This window comes from Hippocampus comes, unplaced genomic scaffold (genome assembly GCF_001891065.2).
Source record: "Hippocampus comes isolate QL1 unplaced genomic scaffold, H_comes_QL1_v1.1 scaffold314, whole genome shotgun sequence".
NCBI lineage: Eukaryota > Metazoa > Chordata > Actinopteri > Syngnathiformes > Syngnathidae > Hippocampus > Hippocampus comes.
In genome coordinates, this window is record NW_017805152.1 from 600,872 (window position 1) to 617,788 (window position 16,917).

General features: G+C 44.3%; 1 protein-coding gene across 2 annotated transcripts; it reads left to right on the forward strand.

Annotated features, from left to right (window-relative positions):
• The first annotated feature begins 4,468 nt into the window (after nucleotides 1–4,468).
• Nucleotides 4,469–14,523, forward strand: sec14l1 (SEC14-like lipid binding 1). 2 transcript variants are annotated; one of them, XM_019868386.1, is made up of 17 exons: nucleotides 4,469–4,635; nucleotides 6,133–6,342; nucleotides 6,504–6,586; nucleotides 7,839–7,988; nucleotides 8,470–8,601; nucleotides 8,767–8,895; nucleotides 8,997–9,171; nucleotides 9,963–10,072; nucleotides 10,204–10,393; nucleotides 10,706–10,794; nucleotides 10,888–10,958; nucleotides 11,061–11,232; nucleotides 12,418–12,552; nucleotides 12,666–12,800; nucleotides 13,267–13,518; nucleotides 13,664–13,842; nucleotides 14,096–14,523. In XM_019868386.1, exons 3-17 carry the CDS (start codon nucleotides 6,524–6,526, stop codon nucleotides 14,199–14,201), a joined length of 2,088 nt encoding a protein of 695 aa, XP_019723945.1. In that variant the 5' UTR covers nucleotides 4,469–4,635; nucleotides 6,133–6,342; nucleotides 6,504–6,523; the 3' UTR covers nucleotides 14,202–14,523. The 2 variants fall into 2 exon arrangements, with proteins under 2 accessions (XP_019723945.1, XP_019723944.1); XM_019868385.1 differs by lacking the exon at nucleotides 4,469–4,635 and having other exon boundaries at nucleotides 5,930–6,342.
• The last annotated feature ends 2,394 nt before the right edge of the window (nucleotides 14,524–16,917 follow it).

Below are 16,917 nucleotides of genomic sequence, written 5' to 3' on the forward strand. Positions count from 1 at the left end.
CATTATTGTCCGTGGCTGCTCCAGAAGCAGAGAGACAATGCTGCATTTGTCACGGCTGGCTCGTTGCCATTTTGCCAAGCTGCAAAGGACTCTCCGTGACTCCGTTTTCGGAGCCGGGCCACAGCGATAGTTACACATTCGCAACCAGTGTTGCTTCCATTACCTGGAAAAAGTAACTTTGTTACTTGACCCATTACTTCCTGTGAAGCATTAGAAGATATTTTCAAGACCACACACACCCAAACTTCCCCCGACAGAGTGAAATGACAGAATCAGGGTTGCATCGTGGTGAGGAAACACCGGCTGAGCCAAGGGACAGAGAGGCTGTCCTTTAGCGGCTAATGAATGACTCTTCGGGCTTGATATGGTGACTCCATACAATCGGCCCAGACAAATACGGAGCCCTCAGCCGTGACGTGATAGAGATGAGAAGAGTCGAGGGGGATGGAGAAAGGCCTGACAGGCACTTCATCTGCCCCGCTGACCCGTCGGTCTGAGTGGACTGTCAAGTTGCCATTGAGGTGATTGAGTGTGAAAAGAATCGTCCGTGTGGGAGACAAAACTGTCCATCCTGAGGAGGAAATGAATGGATTGAGCGCAAGAGGATGCGGACAAGCGGATGGATCAGACGCCGGCGGGGGTTGACGACAGAAAACGAAGACGTGAAGTGGGAGGGAGATGACAGAGAAGAATTAGCCGCCTGTACGTGGCAAGGATGTATCCGGGGCTTTCTGACGCCTTGACTTGAAAGCGATCCCGCCCAAACATCAAACCGAAGGCGCACAGTACAAAGTTCATCCTTCTCAAATGCCAGAAAAAAACATGTTTTTGCCATTCGGAGTTGTCAAAACACTGATGTCAAAATTCTTGCGGGGATGAGAATATACGGCGCCGCTTGGAAAACTACACGGTGCAATTTCTCATGAGTTATTTAACCTTTGGATCGATGCCGCGGGTGAAAAGGCTGCAGATGATGAGTCAGGTGGAGGCTGAATGTGGCTGCGAGACGCAAATAGATATCATGACACCCCAACCAAGTCAAATGATTTAACGATATTTTGCCTCTGATTGGATTTTTTTTTTTGTGGCCTTGCGCAAAACACTCTTCCATTCATGAAGATGCTTCGAAAGATGAACTTTCTCCCCTGAAATGCGTCAGATGTGCACATCTTTGTATTTCCATCTTGCAAAAAAGCTGCATTTAAGAAAACATTTGACTCATCAAATCCCAAAACCGGATGTTGCTGCCGATTCCGTTCTAGGATAGAACCGATTTGTTGGTGTCAGTTTACCAATGTCATCTGGATCTCAAAACACATCCTTCAGAAACAAGTGAGTCTCCGCCCTTGAGCCTTAATCTACTCAGACAAAACAATTTCATGCCTGCAAACATGCTCGCGGTGTTTGTCGCTGAAAGGGCAACTAAATGAGGGTGACCCGTCCCTTTCACGTCTCCCCGGCTGTAATCTCCCGCGTAATTGCCTTAATTGGTCTCATTTGAAGCTGGTTTGATATCTCCATCCGCGCTGACGGACACAGCTGTTGGCAGACTTCGCCGGGCGGGTGCGGAAATTTCACGTTAAGCAATTTCATCCTGACACATCAAATCATTTATTTCGACCTTTTCTTTCTCAAGTGCCCACTTCAGCGCGTTGAGAAAAAAACAAAAATACTAATCAGAGTGGCATCCTTGCGCAAAATTGCCTCGAGCGAGACCAGGTGGGTGGCATGACCTCAAATCTGATGTTTCTCCAATGATCGAGTTGCCTCGCGCCGTTTTCGGTGCACACGCTATTGTGACATCAAATAACTTCCCTTACTATGTCGAGATTCATTTTTTTGGCCAAATTTCATCATGCATTTGAAGTCCTTGAAGTCGTCCCGCACGACTGTCTTAGCTTGCATCAGCACTTGGGTGGTCACCTTCATCTATTTTCCAGTGCAATGTGATTTCTGGTACTGCTTGCATATTCAAATCAGAGTGGATGTGAATGTGTTTTATTTCAATCATCGTCAGTCAATAATCTGGACTGACCATCACCTTGACCACGTCATCACGGAGTAAATACAATCTCAGCTCTCGTTTCGAGTGATTTCACTTCCCTCACTCCCTGTTCCTTCGTCCTCACAATTTCAATGTGGGATGTCACCGGCTTGGAATTCAAAAGGAGCGATTGTCAAAGTCACGGTACGCATAGACAAAAAGTCTTTCATGCTTCACAAAATCCAAAATGGTGTTCGAAGGTCTTCGAGCCGTGGCTAACGCAATTAAAGGGTAGCTCAATCCAGTTTTAATGCTGTAAAACTGGATTTCTTCCCTCATTCTGGGGAACCGTGCCACGTAATTATCACCTCAAGAGACTTTTATTATTATTTTTTTCAGGCAATAATGAGTGAACATCGCTAGGTTAGATACATTTGAGTAAGTCCACCTTTTTTTTTCGGGGTGTAAAATGGGGAATTTTCAAAGGCACCGTGGGGTGAGATTGGACCAGCAGTTCAATAACAGCTCTGTGACATGACACCTCCTAATGTGTCTCGCCTTCACTTTTGACACCTTTTCAGCAGTTTGGCACCCAGCACCATGTCATTCTGCTCCACTAAGAAGCAACGACATTATTTCCTTCCATTTTCACTGCTTCAAGTTTGTTTTCCCCGCAGCCTCTTTAATCCAAATGGGGAATATATTGCACTCAAATGCAATGACGTTAGCCTGCTTCCAGTCTGTAATGTGTTTTTTTTTAATCTTGCAATGCATCCATACCGCTAAATTAAATTGTTTCCTCTTCCCGATTGATGTGTCTTTGATTCCGTACTCACAACCGTCTTTCTCTCCTGGAAATGTGAAGCAAAGGATTTCATCAATCCCATCTGTCTTGTGTATTTGATTTGATTCCGTCGGGTGCACTTCATGCTGAGAGTGTTTGACGTGAGGCGTTATCAGGGCACGTGGGTTGTACTGTATTTCATCACCGTTCAGACGTGTCCCTGTGCCCAAGTTTGATGAAAGTGTGATCAAGATAAATGCGTTACTCTTCGTGCAGCATGACAGGCAATAAGATGTGCGTTGGTGCATGTTTGGGTCAGATAAGCATGCAAGTAGTTTTTTTTCTATTTCTGAATCATAAACATGACATTTAGAAACATCTGTATGCTATGTATTGAGTATTACATGTAGTAGCACTTGGATCCATCCATCCATCCTCTGTACTGCTTGTCGTATGCCTCACTACTGTCGTGGTTTTGCTTGAGACTTTACCGGTTGACTTTGGGCTGGAGCCAGGGTACACCTGAACTGGTCACCAACCTGATCACAGGGCGGAAACAGACAAACAACCACTCCCACTCATTGTCACCTGCTGACAATTTAGTCTTCAATTAACCATACATGTGTTTGGAATGTGGGAGGAAACTGGAGTACCCGGAGAAAACCCACACAGGCACGGGGAGAACATGCAAACTCCTCACGGGAAAGCGGGAGCCCTTATTTGGACTCATGACCTCAGAACTGTGCTAAACATTGGGCCACGTGCATTTTGAATTAAGGGAGGGACATTAAAACGTGATTTTTAAAGTCAGAATCGACAGATGAAGCGATTATTTCTATGCAGTATTTATATATAACTCATCATTATTTGATGCCCTTATTATGATGATTATTATTATTTAAAATGTTGACAAACTCACTGTTAAACCTCTCCATGCTCTCAGGTAAATAGACGTGTGCTATTTATTTCTTGGTGCTGTGGCTCTGGGAGGAAAAGTAGGTCACATGCTTTGGCGTTAAATGTTAATCTGACACACGCTATGGCCTCCTTCTTACTGAGAAGAGAGCGATGCTCCGGGGGCGCATACATGACATCCAGCGATATCGCTTTTGAATTTAACCACCAGAATTTGATGTTGAATACTTGTGCTGAAGTGTCCCGGCATGTAAATCACAAGTCCAGGCCATTATCATAATTGACCGAGGACCTCATGTGGACAGAAGATGTACTACAACCAATTTGAACTGATGTTGCTTGCGTTTTACACTGTCAAACAAACAACGTTGCTCTCTGACCAGATGCATACCAAAAAGGAACTAGTCTACTCCAAATCCGGCAAAGTTTAGTCATCTATTAGTTGCCAGCGATGGCTTCATTTGATGTGTCATCTTCCTGGGGATTAAATTAGTTTTTGTGACCATCAAGGCGGAATATGAATGCAATGGTCAACTGTTATGTCAGAAGAGTTTACAAAATGTGGCTCTTGATATATTAATAATCACATTTTTAAAAAGTAAGAATGACATTTTGAACAAGAATAGCATAGTGTAGGAGGATAGTGACGTCACCTGACGCCCTTGACGCACCGTTAACTGGCTTTAAGTCGATCAAATCCTCACGAAACACTTTGTCACACAATATCTCTGCATGATGACGCTGTTCTTTATTTTGATGACGAACGCAACCGCAACCAATACAAACATTAATATGTAAATGAGATCAAGATCGCTGATATTGACCGAGTCGCCCTCCGACGTCACTTAAATAAACCTCGTGCGGTCACGAGGCTGTCAACTACTTCCGGTCACCCACAGGAAGTGCGTCGTTGCTGTCAACTGAACTTTATCGCTCAACATCAACAAGCTAAGTTCAGTCTTGCAAGTTGTAACGTGTGTGTGTGTGTGTGTGTGTGTGTGGGTGTGTGTGTGTGTGTGTGTGTGTGTGTGTGTGTGTGTGTGTGTGTGTGTGTGTGTTTATCTAATATTAAACGAGCCCTTACTACGCACTGTGAATTATGTATCCGAATTATGTTACGGTTTGATTACATTTATTTTGATTTAAAGATTTAGGCAACAGTATTGTGTTTTAACACGTGCCCTTTAGTCAATGTGAAATTGAGTTCTACTGTACTGTACTGTTATGTTTGATGCATCTTTATTGTCATTTTACAGAATTCAGATGGTCCATCTTCATCTGCATGAATTAATTTACATGTAATCTGCATTCACAAAAAATTAAGGATATTGGATATTCGGTTTTTGGGTAAAGTTCCACACCAAACCTAAAATGCTCTTTGACCTTGACGGGGAAACTTAATGTTAGGCCTTTAAGTACTTCAGTACTTTTTTAAAAATTCACAAGTGCTTTATCCATGAATTGACTGCTACATTTTTGTGGCTGAATTGCACCTGGTATTTAAAGAGTCCTCTTCATCATGCTGTTCACACTTTGAATTCCTGATACCAAAACATCATTTAACAATTGATCAACGCTAGCTCACTTGCTCGGCTTCAACAGAATATTCCCAGAGGGCAGTGCAGTGCACTGATCTTAAAAGTGTCACAGAATGTCATCGGTCAGCAGAGATCCCGAGAAACCGGAAAGGCATAGAAGTCGACGTCCTTGTGAATTTGGCCATTCAGCTCCTTGTTCGAAAACAGCAAACTGTGCAGAAAGTACAGAAGTATTGAACAGTTGGGCACCCTGTATTCACGAGCTTTGAGAGGGTCCAGTTCAGTTCATTTGGGGATGTCACTGCGTACATAACAATCATTGTTGACCAAATGACAGCTAGCACACATCTTCAACAATTTAAAGTGGAGAGGCGACAGCTCGAGTTCTAATCACAACGGTACAATACGTGAAGTTGTAACTGCCCGCGCGTTAAAGACACAAAACTCAACAAAATGGACTGTTTCGACTGAATAAAAACCTTTTGCTGTATGAAGCTCATTTTGTGTAATGTAGGGTCCCGATCATTGAGAACTAATTATTTATTAAAGTGGCTCAATTAAGTAGTCTTGTGCAATATTCCACCTGTGGTGTAATATCAAACAATACAACCAGTTTATTTTACATTTCGTTTTGTCCCAATCAAGGTTTTCAGATTCAATTGTGTTGTAGAAGTTATGCGTCTCATTAAAGGTGGAAAAGTGCAGATTTTTTTTTGTTGCCGTTGCTGCCTTTGTTTTGTTCACTTCACAAAAACATTTGAACAGCAGCGTGGAAAGCGACTATTTTCCAAGCACATGAGACTTCTCACACCTCCCCCTTTCCTTCTGACGCAACGTGGTCTGCTGCAAATGCCGATTGTCTCACCTTAGATGTCATTTACTTCCCGCCTATCTGTCCTCTTCTACCACAGATACCAGATCTGACACACACACACGTGGCTTCCCGTTGGTCCCGAAAGAGGCGGAGTTCACGTTCGCCAGCTGGTCACACGGCTTTGTCATTTTACAACATCCAGCGAGGCAAAAAAAAAAAAAAAAGGCATTCCCTCTGCCAGCTGGCTATGGATGGCGTTCAAATGGATCAGTAACTTGAAATATCTTGTGATCAACATTCCACCGCTGTAAGTCACGTATTTTGGACTCTAAATTATTGTATAGGCTTTATACAAACAGTGTAACCGCTACTATCCTCAACCCTTACCTAAGGCGGCCTAATCAGCAATTATAAACGTGGCAGTGAGTCGACTGTGTCAATGTTATGGCTGTTGTCGCCTTTATTCAGGGGTGGACGAAGCTGCGGCCATGGTGCGGGAATACCAGTCTCCCGTTCGGGTCTACAAACATCCGTTTGAATTGATTATAGCAGTGAGTAGTCTTTTCCTCTGAATATTCACACTGCACGGCAGGTGTCGTTTTGTTGTTGTTTGCAACCACTGGCAGCTGGACCTCGTCGCTTGGATTGTCAGTACGTTGAAAAGCCCTTGAGTTGTTATTATTTTACAGTTTGGAGACAATGATGTAACAGGGCAGCTGCCGGCACGGAGGTGCCAATGTGGCCGTCCGTGGCAGCGCTTCATCACACAAACCTCAACTTTCAAATGATTGCTTTGATTGAATGTGGTATTGATCCAGCTGTCTATACAGCAGTGGGGGGGGTCACCAACTCGGGTCCTCGAGGGCCCCTTATCCTCCTCCAACACATGCACCCGAATGATCAGCTCTTCAGAAATGTTTGCAAACATAACAATCCTGATCATTTGAATTTATGAGTGTGTGAAGAGGGAAACATCTAAAACGTGCAGGATGGGGTTGGCCCTCGAGGGCCGGGGTTGGTGACCCCCTGCTTTCCAGTATGAAGGAAAGGAGTAAGTTGCACCATAAAAAGTGCTTCGTAAATATTGGTTCATGTCGGAGCAGGTTTTGGACCCTCTTTTAGCTTTCGCCTCTGGCCGAACGATGTTATACATTAAACCATGCTTACGCAACAACCGTGACACTTTGCACTGCAGACGCCGGCCGGGAACTCTTTCAATCTACGGTCCAAGTCAACAGCCGCACACACTTTGTGTGACTTGCTGAAAATCTTCTCTTCAAGTAAATCTCCTAAATCGAAGGGATAATAAAATAATACTTTCTTGTCAAATCCCCAGCTCCTTTGAGACCAAAGAATCCTCTTTCCCTTCAGACACTTTTATTTACTCCCAAGATTTTTCATTCAGCCTTGACTCAACTTGCCTATGGCAGCCAGTCTTTCTGCCAGCCGTCCTCGTGACAGTCATACCTTTTTTGTATGACTTGTCTCGATGCCTTATGAATACTATTGTACAGCCTCCTCAAAAGCCCTCGATTGCCAAATGAGCGCAACCTGTCATTTGTTTTCTTTTGACATGATGGATTCCGTACATGCTCATAAAACATCTATCATCATCTGAAGTTGAGAGAAAATAATTAACTTTAGTATTAGTATAGATGTGTTGTTGTTGACTGACTGGACTTCACAATTGCGCTTTGAAACAAAAAATCTTGGCAGCCCGCTAAAATGATGCGAAACTTGTCATTTTGTGTTGAGCATTGGCATCAACAAATTACTACACCATCCTTAATTTCTCCTTGTCAGGCGTACAACAAGAGATTCCCAAAGTGCCCCTTGATCCCAGTGTTTGTAGACAGCGAGATCATCAGTGAGAGCCAAAGCCAGGACGGCTCCACGCTGGTGATCGAGAGGCGCTGCACGATTGACATCGATGCACCTCGACTCCTCAAGCGGGTAATCTTTGCTTCCACATCCGACTTAATCCAGTTGGATGCTCTGATAACCGAAATAGAAGTGCAAAGACCTTCAATGTACTCGTATTGCTTAGGTATGCCAAGGTTATGCTAGTGGCTGCGGTTGCATTATGCATCCACCAGGTGGAGCTACGCTAAAGGGAGAACAACAGAATACGGCTTTATTTATATCGCGCTTTCACACCTGCTGCAGCTGTAACAAAGCGCTTTACGAAACATGGAGACAGACTATTTCACTCGTTTGTTTTTACCAACCCTCTCAAAAATATGCCTTTTTTTTCAGTTGATTTGAACAGTTTACCTGTCACTCTGATGGAATCGTTTTTTTTTTTTTAATGATTTATCTTGGTCTATTTTTTTTTTTCAGCACAAAAAAAGTGAACATTTGAACAATGTTTTGTCATCGCATTTTGGTGAAATCTTGTTGACCACGTGATTGCTTTTTTTTTTTCTATACAAAGATTGCAGGTGTAGACTACCTGTATTTCATCCAAAAGAACACTTTGAACCGCAGAGAGCGGACTCTCATCATTGAGGTGCAGAACGAAACGTTTTCCAACCGAGTCATTTCCTGCGAGTGCTGCAAATATACGGTGAGCATTGAATCCAATCCGTCAGTTAGTCAAATACTGAACTCGGTGCAATTTGGGGGAACACGACAACAAAGTTGACTTGCTCTTTTGCTTTTTGTTGTGCAATGGAACGTACCACTTTCAGAGCGGCGCCACAGCTTCATATTTTCTGATCTGGCTTCGCAGGTCCATCCTGAGAACGAAGAGTGGACGTGTTTCGAACAGACAGCAAGCCTCGACGTTAAATCCTTTTTCGGCTTTGAAGGCCTGGCAGAGAAGATAGCAATGAAGCAGTACGCTAATAGCATCGAAAAGGTTTGTATTTTCTTTGCTCTGACTCTTTTCTGACCGCGGGCATGGAAAATGTTTACGGTCGTCTTTTGAGCCACTTTCTTGTCTGTCCTCCTCTTTTCTAGGGGAAAGAAATTATCCAGTATCACCTCACGGAGCTGGAAAAAGAGGGCATAACGTACATACCTCGGTGGGCTCAACCCTCTCCGGCGCAAGCCGTCCCTGGAAACAGAGTCCAAGATGCACCGGCTGTCTATGACAAGGACCACCCCGCAGAGATAGCAACTGCGTCTCCCGATGGTCAGTGTGACAACGTCCTTCTTTGACAGCGACAGTGTCCCCAAAAATGGGCCCTTTTGTAAATATTCTGATTCATGTTCACTGGTCAGTCGCATCACTGGGCATGTCACAAGATAAGACATACGGAAATGCTAAATATGAACAACACCTTTACAGAGCTGGGCGGCCCGGTGTTCCAGCGGTTAGCGCGTCGACCTCACGGTGCAGAGGTTGTGGATTCGATCCCGGCTTGGGCCTTCCTGTGTGGAGTTTGCATGTTCTGCGCGGGCCTGCGTGGGTTTTCTCCGGGTACTCCGGTTTCCTCCCACATTCCAAAAACATGCATGGCAGGCTGATTGAACACTCCAAATTGTCCTGAGGTGTGAGTGTGAGCACAGATGGTTGTTTGTCTCTGTGTTCCCTGCGATTGTCTGGCAACCGGTTCAGGGTGTCCCCCGCCTACTGCCCGAAGATGGCTGGGATAGGCCTGGAGAGAAAAAATGAACTTCTTTTTTTTTTTTTACAGTGTAAAAGGGAGCTGCAAAAAAACTCATCTTGGAAATCTTGCATGGTTGTAGCACATGACCAAGCCTCAGTTTATAACTTTTATTTCTCACTCCATATTATGTGTTGCATGAAGGGGAGCAGCATCATTCCCCCGGTGCAAACTGTCAGAAAATTACACCTTGCGAGCGCATGTGGTTCTGACTGGTGTAGTTGATATTTTCCACTCCGTTTGAAAGTGCCCCGAGTCTCTCGGTAATGTGCGCCGCGGATGATGTGCGACGTTGACGCCGTGTTTTGGCCTGCAGACAAACTGGATGCTGATTACATCAGACGTTACCTTGGTGATTTAACGCCTCTGCAGGAAAGCTGTCTTATCCGACTGCGCCAGTGGCTCCAGGAAACCAACAAGGGCAAGGTCACATCAGTTTTGTCTGAACAGATTAGTTCACTTTTCCACATTTTGCACGTTGTTAACACATGAAAAATAAGTGATCTAGTTTCCTGGTTACATGATGATATTTTTTTGGGGGTGGGGGGGCTTTACAGTGTCCAAAGGATCAGCATGTGCTGCGCTTTCTGATCGCCACCGACTTTAACTTTGACAAGGCTCGAGAGCTTCTCTGCCAATCGCTGACCTGGAGGAAGCAACACCAAGTGGATTTCCTGTTGGACTCGTGGCTGCGTCCTCAACTTCTCCAGGACTTTTATAGCGGAGGCTGGCACCACAATGACAGAGGCATTGTCCCCTTGTTTTGTTTTGAATATATATATATTTTTTGAACTGCATATTTAGAGAAGGGGTTACTCCTTCTGCATATAGTGTGACGAGATAAGCTTGGGCTGCCGTTGTCAATTATTAACGAATGTCTTGAGAACCAGCCGTCACCGTTCGCACGAGTCTTAAATGCCGATCGTCCCTATGCAGCGATTTAATACAAAAATAACATTGAAACAAATCAAAAGCCAGTAGTGCCACCAGCTCAATTTGGATGAGAGTATTTTTTTGTGTTTTTTTTTGTCCGCATGATCCCTGTCTCTGTGCGTTTAGATGGTCGGCCTCTGTATGTATTGCGGTTGGGTCACATGGACACAAAGGGTTTGATGCGCGCCTTGACAGAAGAGGTGCTGGTTCGACAGGTGAAAGGCTTTAAGCTCACGTTGACACGCAAATCGGTCTATTTCGCACGCGGATCATATGGCTGACCTGCACGCTTTCCCTCGATGACCCAGGTCGTTGCCGTCAACGAAGAGGGTCTGAGGCGCTGTGAGGAAAACACGGCGATCTTTGGTCGACCAATTTGGTGAGAGAATTCCCTCCTTGTAAAACGGAAGTTATTTAAAAAAAAAAAAAAAAAAAAAAAGCTTCCCGCAAAAAACAATCTTGAAAATATTTTGTGCGTCAGGTGCTGGACTTGCCTGGTGGATCTGGAGGGTCTGAACATGCGTCATCTGTGGAGACCAGGACTGAAGGCTCTCCTGAGAATCATTGAAGTCGTGGAGGCCAACTACCCCGAGACGCTGGGCCGCCTGTTCATGCTGAAAGCACCCAGACTATTTCCTGTGCTCTGGACCCTGGTGAGCATAATCGGCGACTCTATCTTCACCAGCCACCGCGTTAGGAAAGGAATTCAGTGCGCTTGCATCATGCTGAAAGATGCTTCGAATAATTTGCTCTTTTTATATCATGTCACCACGTCGAGCATTAATTTCCCGTTCCAGCACTGTAGAGGCAAGGCGCATATTGTACATGAAAGATGCTCACGGTACGCAAACCAGAGTCGCCGAAGGAATAATGACGAGCTCGTCTCAAGTCGCCACTCTGTGTGAAGTCGAGATCTTTGGAGTTGAACACGAACGTATTCTGTTGAAAGACTGACCACAGGCGGATACGCGGCGTTAATTGGACCTTCTGACACATACTGCAAGATCATTGAATAGGTTTGCCTATGACAAAAGACGGTTGGCATTGACAGATGAACCAAGATGCATTGTTTGTTTTTCAACGCATTTTCGGACCAAGCAAATGAAACGGGATGATTTCCTGCGGCGCTGTGCAAATGGGACACAAATTGCTTTTGAAAGGTTGAAGCACGACGTCCGCAACATTGCTTTTAAATTACACACGGCTCTATTTTTCTCGTCAGAACTTTTCAAACGGCTCTTCTATTTGTTCTTATCGTCGACCGCTGCGGCACTTAAATGTTGAGTGCCGCGTGTGTCGAGAAGTCTAAATGTGCAGTCGTTGCTCATATGTGCTGGGGAAGAAAATATAATTGAAGATACGTAATATAAACCATCGTGGGTTCATGACATCATGAGTCACACCTCCACAATTACAAAGCAATAAACTTTGTTTTTTTTTTTTTAAAACTGCTTGGTTTAGAATCACGGGGAAGCTGGACCCGATCCCAGCTGAATGTCGATGAAAGGCTGAAAACACCTTGGATTGGTTGCCAGGAAACCAATCCAATATACAGTGTTGACCGGGGAAGCTGGATCTGATCCCATCTGAATGTCGATGAAAGGCTGAAAACAGCTTGGATTGGTTGCCAGGAAACCAATCCAATATACAGTGTTGACATCAGTGGAAGAATGATATTAAAAAAAAGTGTCGTTATTATAAATCCATCCCAAATATCAAAATAGAATACACACAAAAAAAGTCATGATGGTGACATTATGCATTTGAATAATCCATAAACCTGTGGATTGTATCAAACAGTTGGTTCGGTATTCATGTTCTGGTATCGGACTTGGCAGGTCAGCCCTCTGATCAATGAAAACACCCGTAAGAAGTTCCTCGTTTACGCCGCAAATGACTACAAAGGTCCGGGAGGTTTGGTGGACTACATCGACCAGGCGTTTATTCCCGACTTTCTTGGAGGGGACTGCATGGTGAGCTTTTGTCGAATCGCGTCCAACACATCGAGCTGCAAATTGTGTTTCCTTTGAAGCGTTGTTTGTCGGCAAGCTCATTTTCTTTCTTTCTTCCTTCATCCCCTTCCAAGTGTGACATCCCCGAGGGAGGTTTAGTGCCCAAGTCTTTGTACAGGACAGCAGAGGAGCTGGAGATCGAAGACAACCGATTATTGACAGAATCCATCTATAAAAGTGCCAGTATTTTCAAAGGAGCTCCATATGAGGTACGATCCAGCTCCTACGGCAACATTGTCGCTTACCAAAGCACTGCGACGGAAGTTGAATGTCAATGTCAATTTTCCTTTTTCTGGTAGTTGAAGCGCCGGATTTAAAACAGAACTGCACATTAAGATCGCAGAAAAATATGGAAATGAAATGACCATCATATAATGTCGCAACTTCAAAATTGCAGCGCTGGCTGCCGGCCTTCTGTTCTTTACTCTCTTTCTGTCTGTCCAGCTCCTTCGGCAATATTGTCGCTGACGGAAACACCGCGACGGAAGTTGAATGTCAATGTCAATTTTCCTTTTTCTGGTAGTTGAAGCGCCGGATTTAAAACAGAACTGCACATTAAGATCGCAGAAAAATATGGAAATGAAATGACCATCATATAATGTCGCAACTTCAAAATTGCAGCGCTGGCTGCCGGCCTTCTGTTCTTTACTCTCTTTCTGTCTGTATTCCTTTCAGATTTTGATCGAGATCGTGGAAGCTTCCTCCGTCATTACCTGGGACTTTGACGTGTCCAAAGGGGACGTGCTTTTCAGCATCTACCATTCCAAGAGGGCTCCTCGGCCGTCCAAAAAAGACACACTCGGAGCCCACGGTTTTACATCCTTGGCCTCTGTCAATCCGCAGCTCTTAGACAAGAGTTGGGTGCTGGGTCAGGACTACAGCCGTGTCGAGAAAGCCTTCACATGCAGAGAGGGGGAGAGTGTACAGGTAAAATGGAGCACACCGGGGTAGACTCATCTCCTATCTTTAGACTCGCGAACATGCCTCAAAAGTGTCCACCGCTACCGACTTGCCTTCCCCATTACTGGAGTCTCACATTGAATCCGCACCTTCCTTGTCTTTGTTCTAATAGGGCTCTCACATCACTCGTTGGCCTGGATACTACATCCTCCAGTGGTGCTTTCACAGCGCGCCGGCCGCCTCGGCCTCCAGCTTGTCTTATGTGGATGATGTGCTGGCCTCTCTGCAGGTCTCCTCCCACAAGTGTAAAATCATGTACTATATCGAGGTGCTGGCTTCCCAAGACATCAGGTCAGTTCATTTATTTCACTGTGCCTTGCGTGTTTTTTTTTTTTTTGCGATAACCCCACACTATATAAAAAAAAATAGAAAATCATGGGTGAATTCAAAATTTCCAAAGTTGTACTTTTTTTGGAACTTGTCTAGCGAACATTTTTTTCCCCCCATCAACATCGATAATCATCATTTCAAAGTTTTCCTCGATGAACGCTGACTTCCACGAGTATGTGTAAAGCGATACGTGTCATGTCTTGTTTTTTTCTAGGGGATCCATGACAAGTCTGGAGTCCAGCCATAGTGGTTTCTCTCAGCTGAGTACATCCACTACCCTTTCTAGCCAATCGCACACCAGCTCGACTGTCTCAAGGTAGCGCCGGCTCGACAACGGACTCAAAGCCCAACTGACATCCGGGTAACGCCGCTTGGGAATTCTTGGATCATTCTTGCAGCGGAAGCTTTGCTGTGGTACTTTCAAAAGACAGTGGACACTGTAGTCAATCTGTGTTGGATTAAAAAAAAAAGGCAGTCAAGTGTCATCGATCACTGGACAGTAGTCAATGCGCGTGATGGGTCAATAGAAGTCATGTCGTGTCAAAGTGATATGGCAGCAGTTTGTCACTGAATTTTCTTTGATTGTCCACTAGATGTCAGTGTACTCGTGCAGAAAATGCTCGAGCCCCCAGTTCATGTTTTTTTTTTTTTTTGTCTTGTAAACAAATTTACTGCATCGAAACACGTCTGAGAACACAAATCATACCCAGCTTCACATGATAAAAAAATAGAAACCTGCACCCTCTAATCCAACACAAAAACAATGTTACCCTTGCCTTTACAAAGATAAGTTTTAAGTTGGCTGTGGTTTTGAGGGCTGTTTCTCATATTTTGGCGCCTATTTGTCCATTGTTACAAACTCCACTGCAAAACATGATCACATACGGTTTATGCAAATCATACAGATGATTTTTATATTTGGCTTCTACGTGTGTTACAATATTTAGCAGCAATTAATATATTGCACTCTTGAAGAAAATCCAGCCTCTTGAATTAAATAAAACAAAAGTAACTACACATCCTGAGACTGGTATAACATGCATTGAATGTCAACTACCCGCATATCGTCCCAGAATGGTTGTGCAGATTTACATTTTTCTCACTCAAGCTCATTAGGAGAAGGAATAGGAAGAAGAGTGGCGCTTGAATAAAGAATGCATTACAAGAACATATATTGCTGTGGCCTCCAGAGAGCCTTTACGCTGAATTGGAGGGGGGAAAAAAATGTCTGTGGTGGCTGTGTTGCAGTGTGGTTGTAAGAGTTAGCCTCTCCAGAGCAATAAGTGGAAGGTTGGGAGGGAAAACTCCAGATGGCTTGTTGCATGCAGTATTTGATGAAAGAAGTGGCTGCTTTCGTCATCGTCAGGTCGGAGAGACAATCTGCACCGAAACGGAACAATGATGAAATCCAGTCACCAGTATAACACACAAAGGCAGTATAACACGCAAAGTGATTCGGGCTGAGATTAAATTTGAAGTATTTGCATAAGCATGTTTTCAGGGGCTGCCAATTTGAATACCATGAGATGTTTTGTCGATGCACAGCGCATTTACATAAAACCTCAATATCCATAAACTCATCAGCTGCTCCCAGCTAAAACTTAAACGATTGTACTGCCGTCGTTTCTGATTGGCAACTATGTGCTGCTGCAGTCGAAACTCAAAACTGTCAACAGTTGAAGACATTTCATGGACATCTTTGAAGATTTAATACATTTTGATTTTCTTGTCAAATCGCCTTTTCCGCAGTCTCGTGATTAGTAGGGCGATTACGCCTCCATAGACCACAGACACCACAAAGTTGAAGGACATTCAATCAAGGCTATCCGATTGGAAAATCATACTTCGAAAAGCATCAATGTCACTGGCAAATTAGAAGTGGTGGAGAGTATTCTGAACAGTCTTCAGCAGCAGCTCAAATCTAGCATGTCACGTTCCTGCACCCCCCAAGAGGATGACAGTTTCAGAAGGCGAAAGAATCCTTGTACTTTCTTCAGGTAGAAAATCGTGACCAGCGTGTGCAGAGACTGCAAGGGCACGTGGAGTACTGACTGTATCTGGTATTCAAATCAGAAGAAAAAAAAACAATCTCGATTCTAAAATGCAACCCCAAAAAAAGAAATCGAGCTCACAAACGCTAGCAAAGGCACGCGTGGCTCATATCAGAACTGATTTCTTGCTTTTGGGAGTACACTTTCGAAACATTTGTAAAAGAGTTTTATCATGATGTCAAATAAGACACAATTAAAATCAAAACAGACAAGCTGTTACTCTTGAAAGTTGAGGGGTTCGTTGTTTTTAGTGGACAGCTCTACTTTAAGAATGGGCAAAAGGAGAGATGGTATCCTTTTGAATGCAGTTTTATTAAAAGGGGGGGGGGGGAACTTATGTACCGCAGCACGTTCGAAAACACAACTCCTTCTTCCGGCTACTAAAACACTTCCTGTTTCCTTCAGCCAATCAGACGCTCTCAACATAAACACGTTTAAGAAGTAATTAAAGAATATAATTTAGGTAACTTTAACATCAAAGACTACTGTAATGTTCAAACATAAAATGATAATAATTAACAATTTAACAAAAGCTTACACTCTCGACTTCCAAAGTGCAGGTCTGTCTCCACTTTGTTTCAGATGAGACGCAATTATTAATGGCGCACAGAAGTAAAGCCACCGCTGCAATGATTTCAATTCCATCTGCTGCAAAATAATAAGAGTCGAGTTGAAGGCGTCTGTTCTTTTCCGTTCCCTGCCGGGCCGCCGTCGCTCAGCGACAGTCCGTTTGCTTTCGCCGGCAGGTGGGAGAAAAGGTGTGGGTGTCTGCGGAATAAAGAACAGCGATGTGCCCGCGTGAGAGCAAAGCCGGCGATAGGCAGCGGATCAAGGGGCGAAGGTGGTGTTCGCGACGAAGCGAAGAGCTCGGCGATCAAGGCAAGTTCACATTTTAAACAGCCGCGGGGCCTCTCGTGGGATCATCCGCCATCTTTGCGTTGCAGCCACTTTTCATCTGTTCAGACTTTGCATTCGAGTGGAATCT

What these genes read in the sequence shown, in the direction of transcription:
- sec14l1 (XM_019868386.1), top strand. Translation starts at nt 6,524, where the DNA reads ATGGTGCGGGAATACCAGTCTCCCGTTCGGGTCTACAAACATCCGTTT. An exon ending in TCAAAGGAGCTCCATATGAG is followed by an intron (nt 12,801 to 13,266) that starts GTACGATCCAGC and finishes TATTCCTTTCAG; the next exon opens with ATTTTGATCGAGATCGTGGA. An exon ending in CTGGCTTCCCAAGACATCAG is followed by an intron (nt 13,843 to 14,095) that starts GTCAGTTCATTT and finishes GTTTTTTTCTAG; the next exon opens with GGGATCCATGACAAGTCTGG.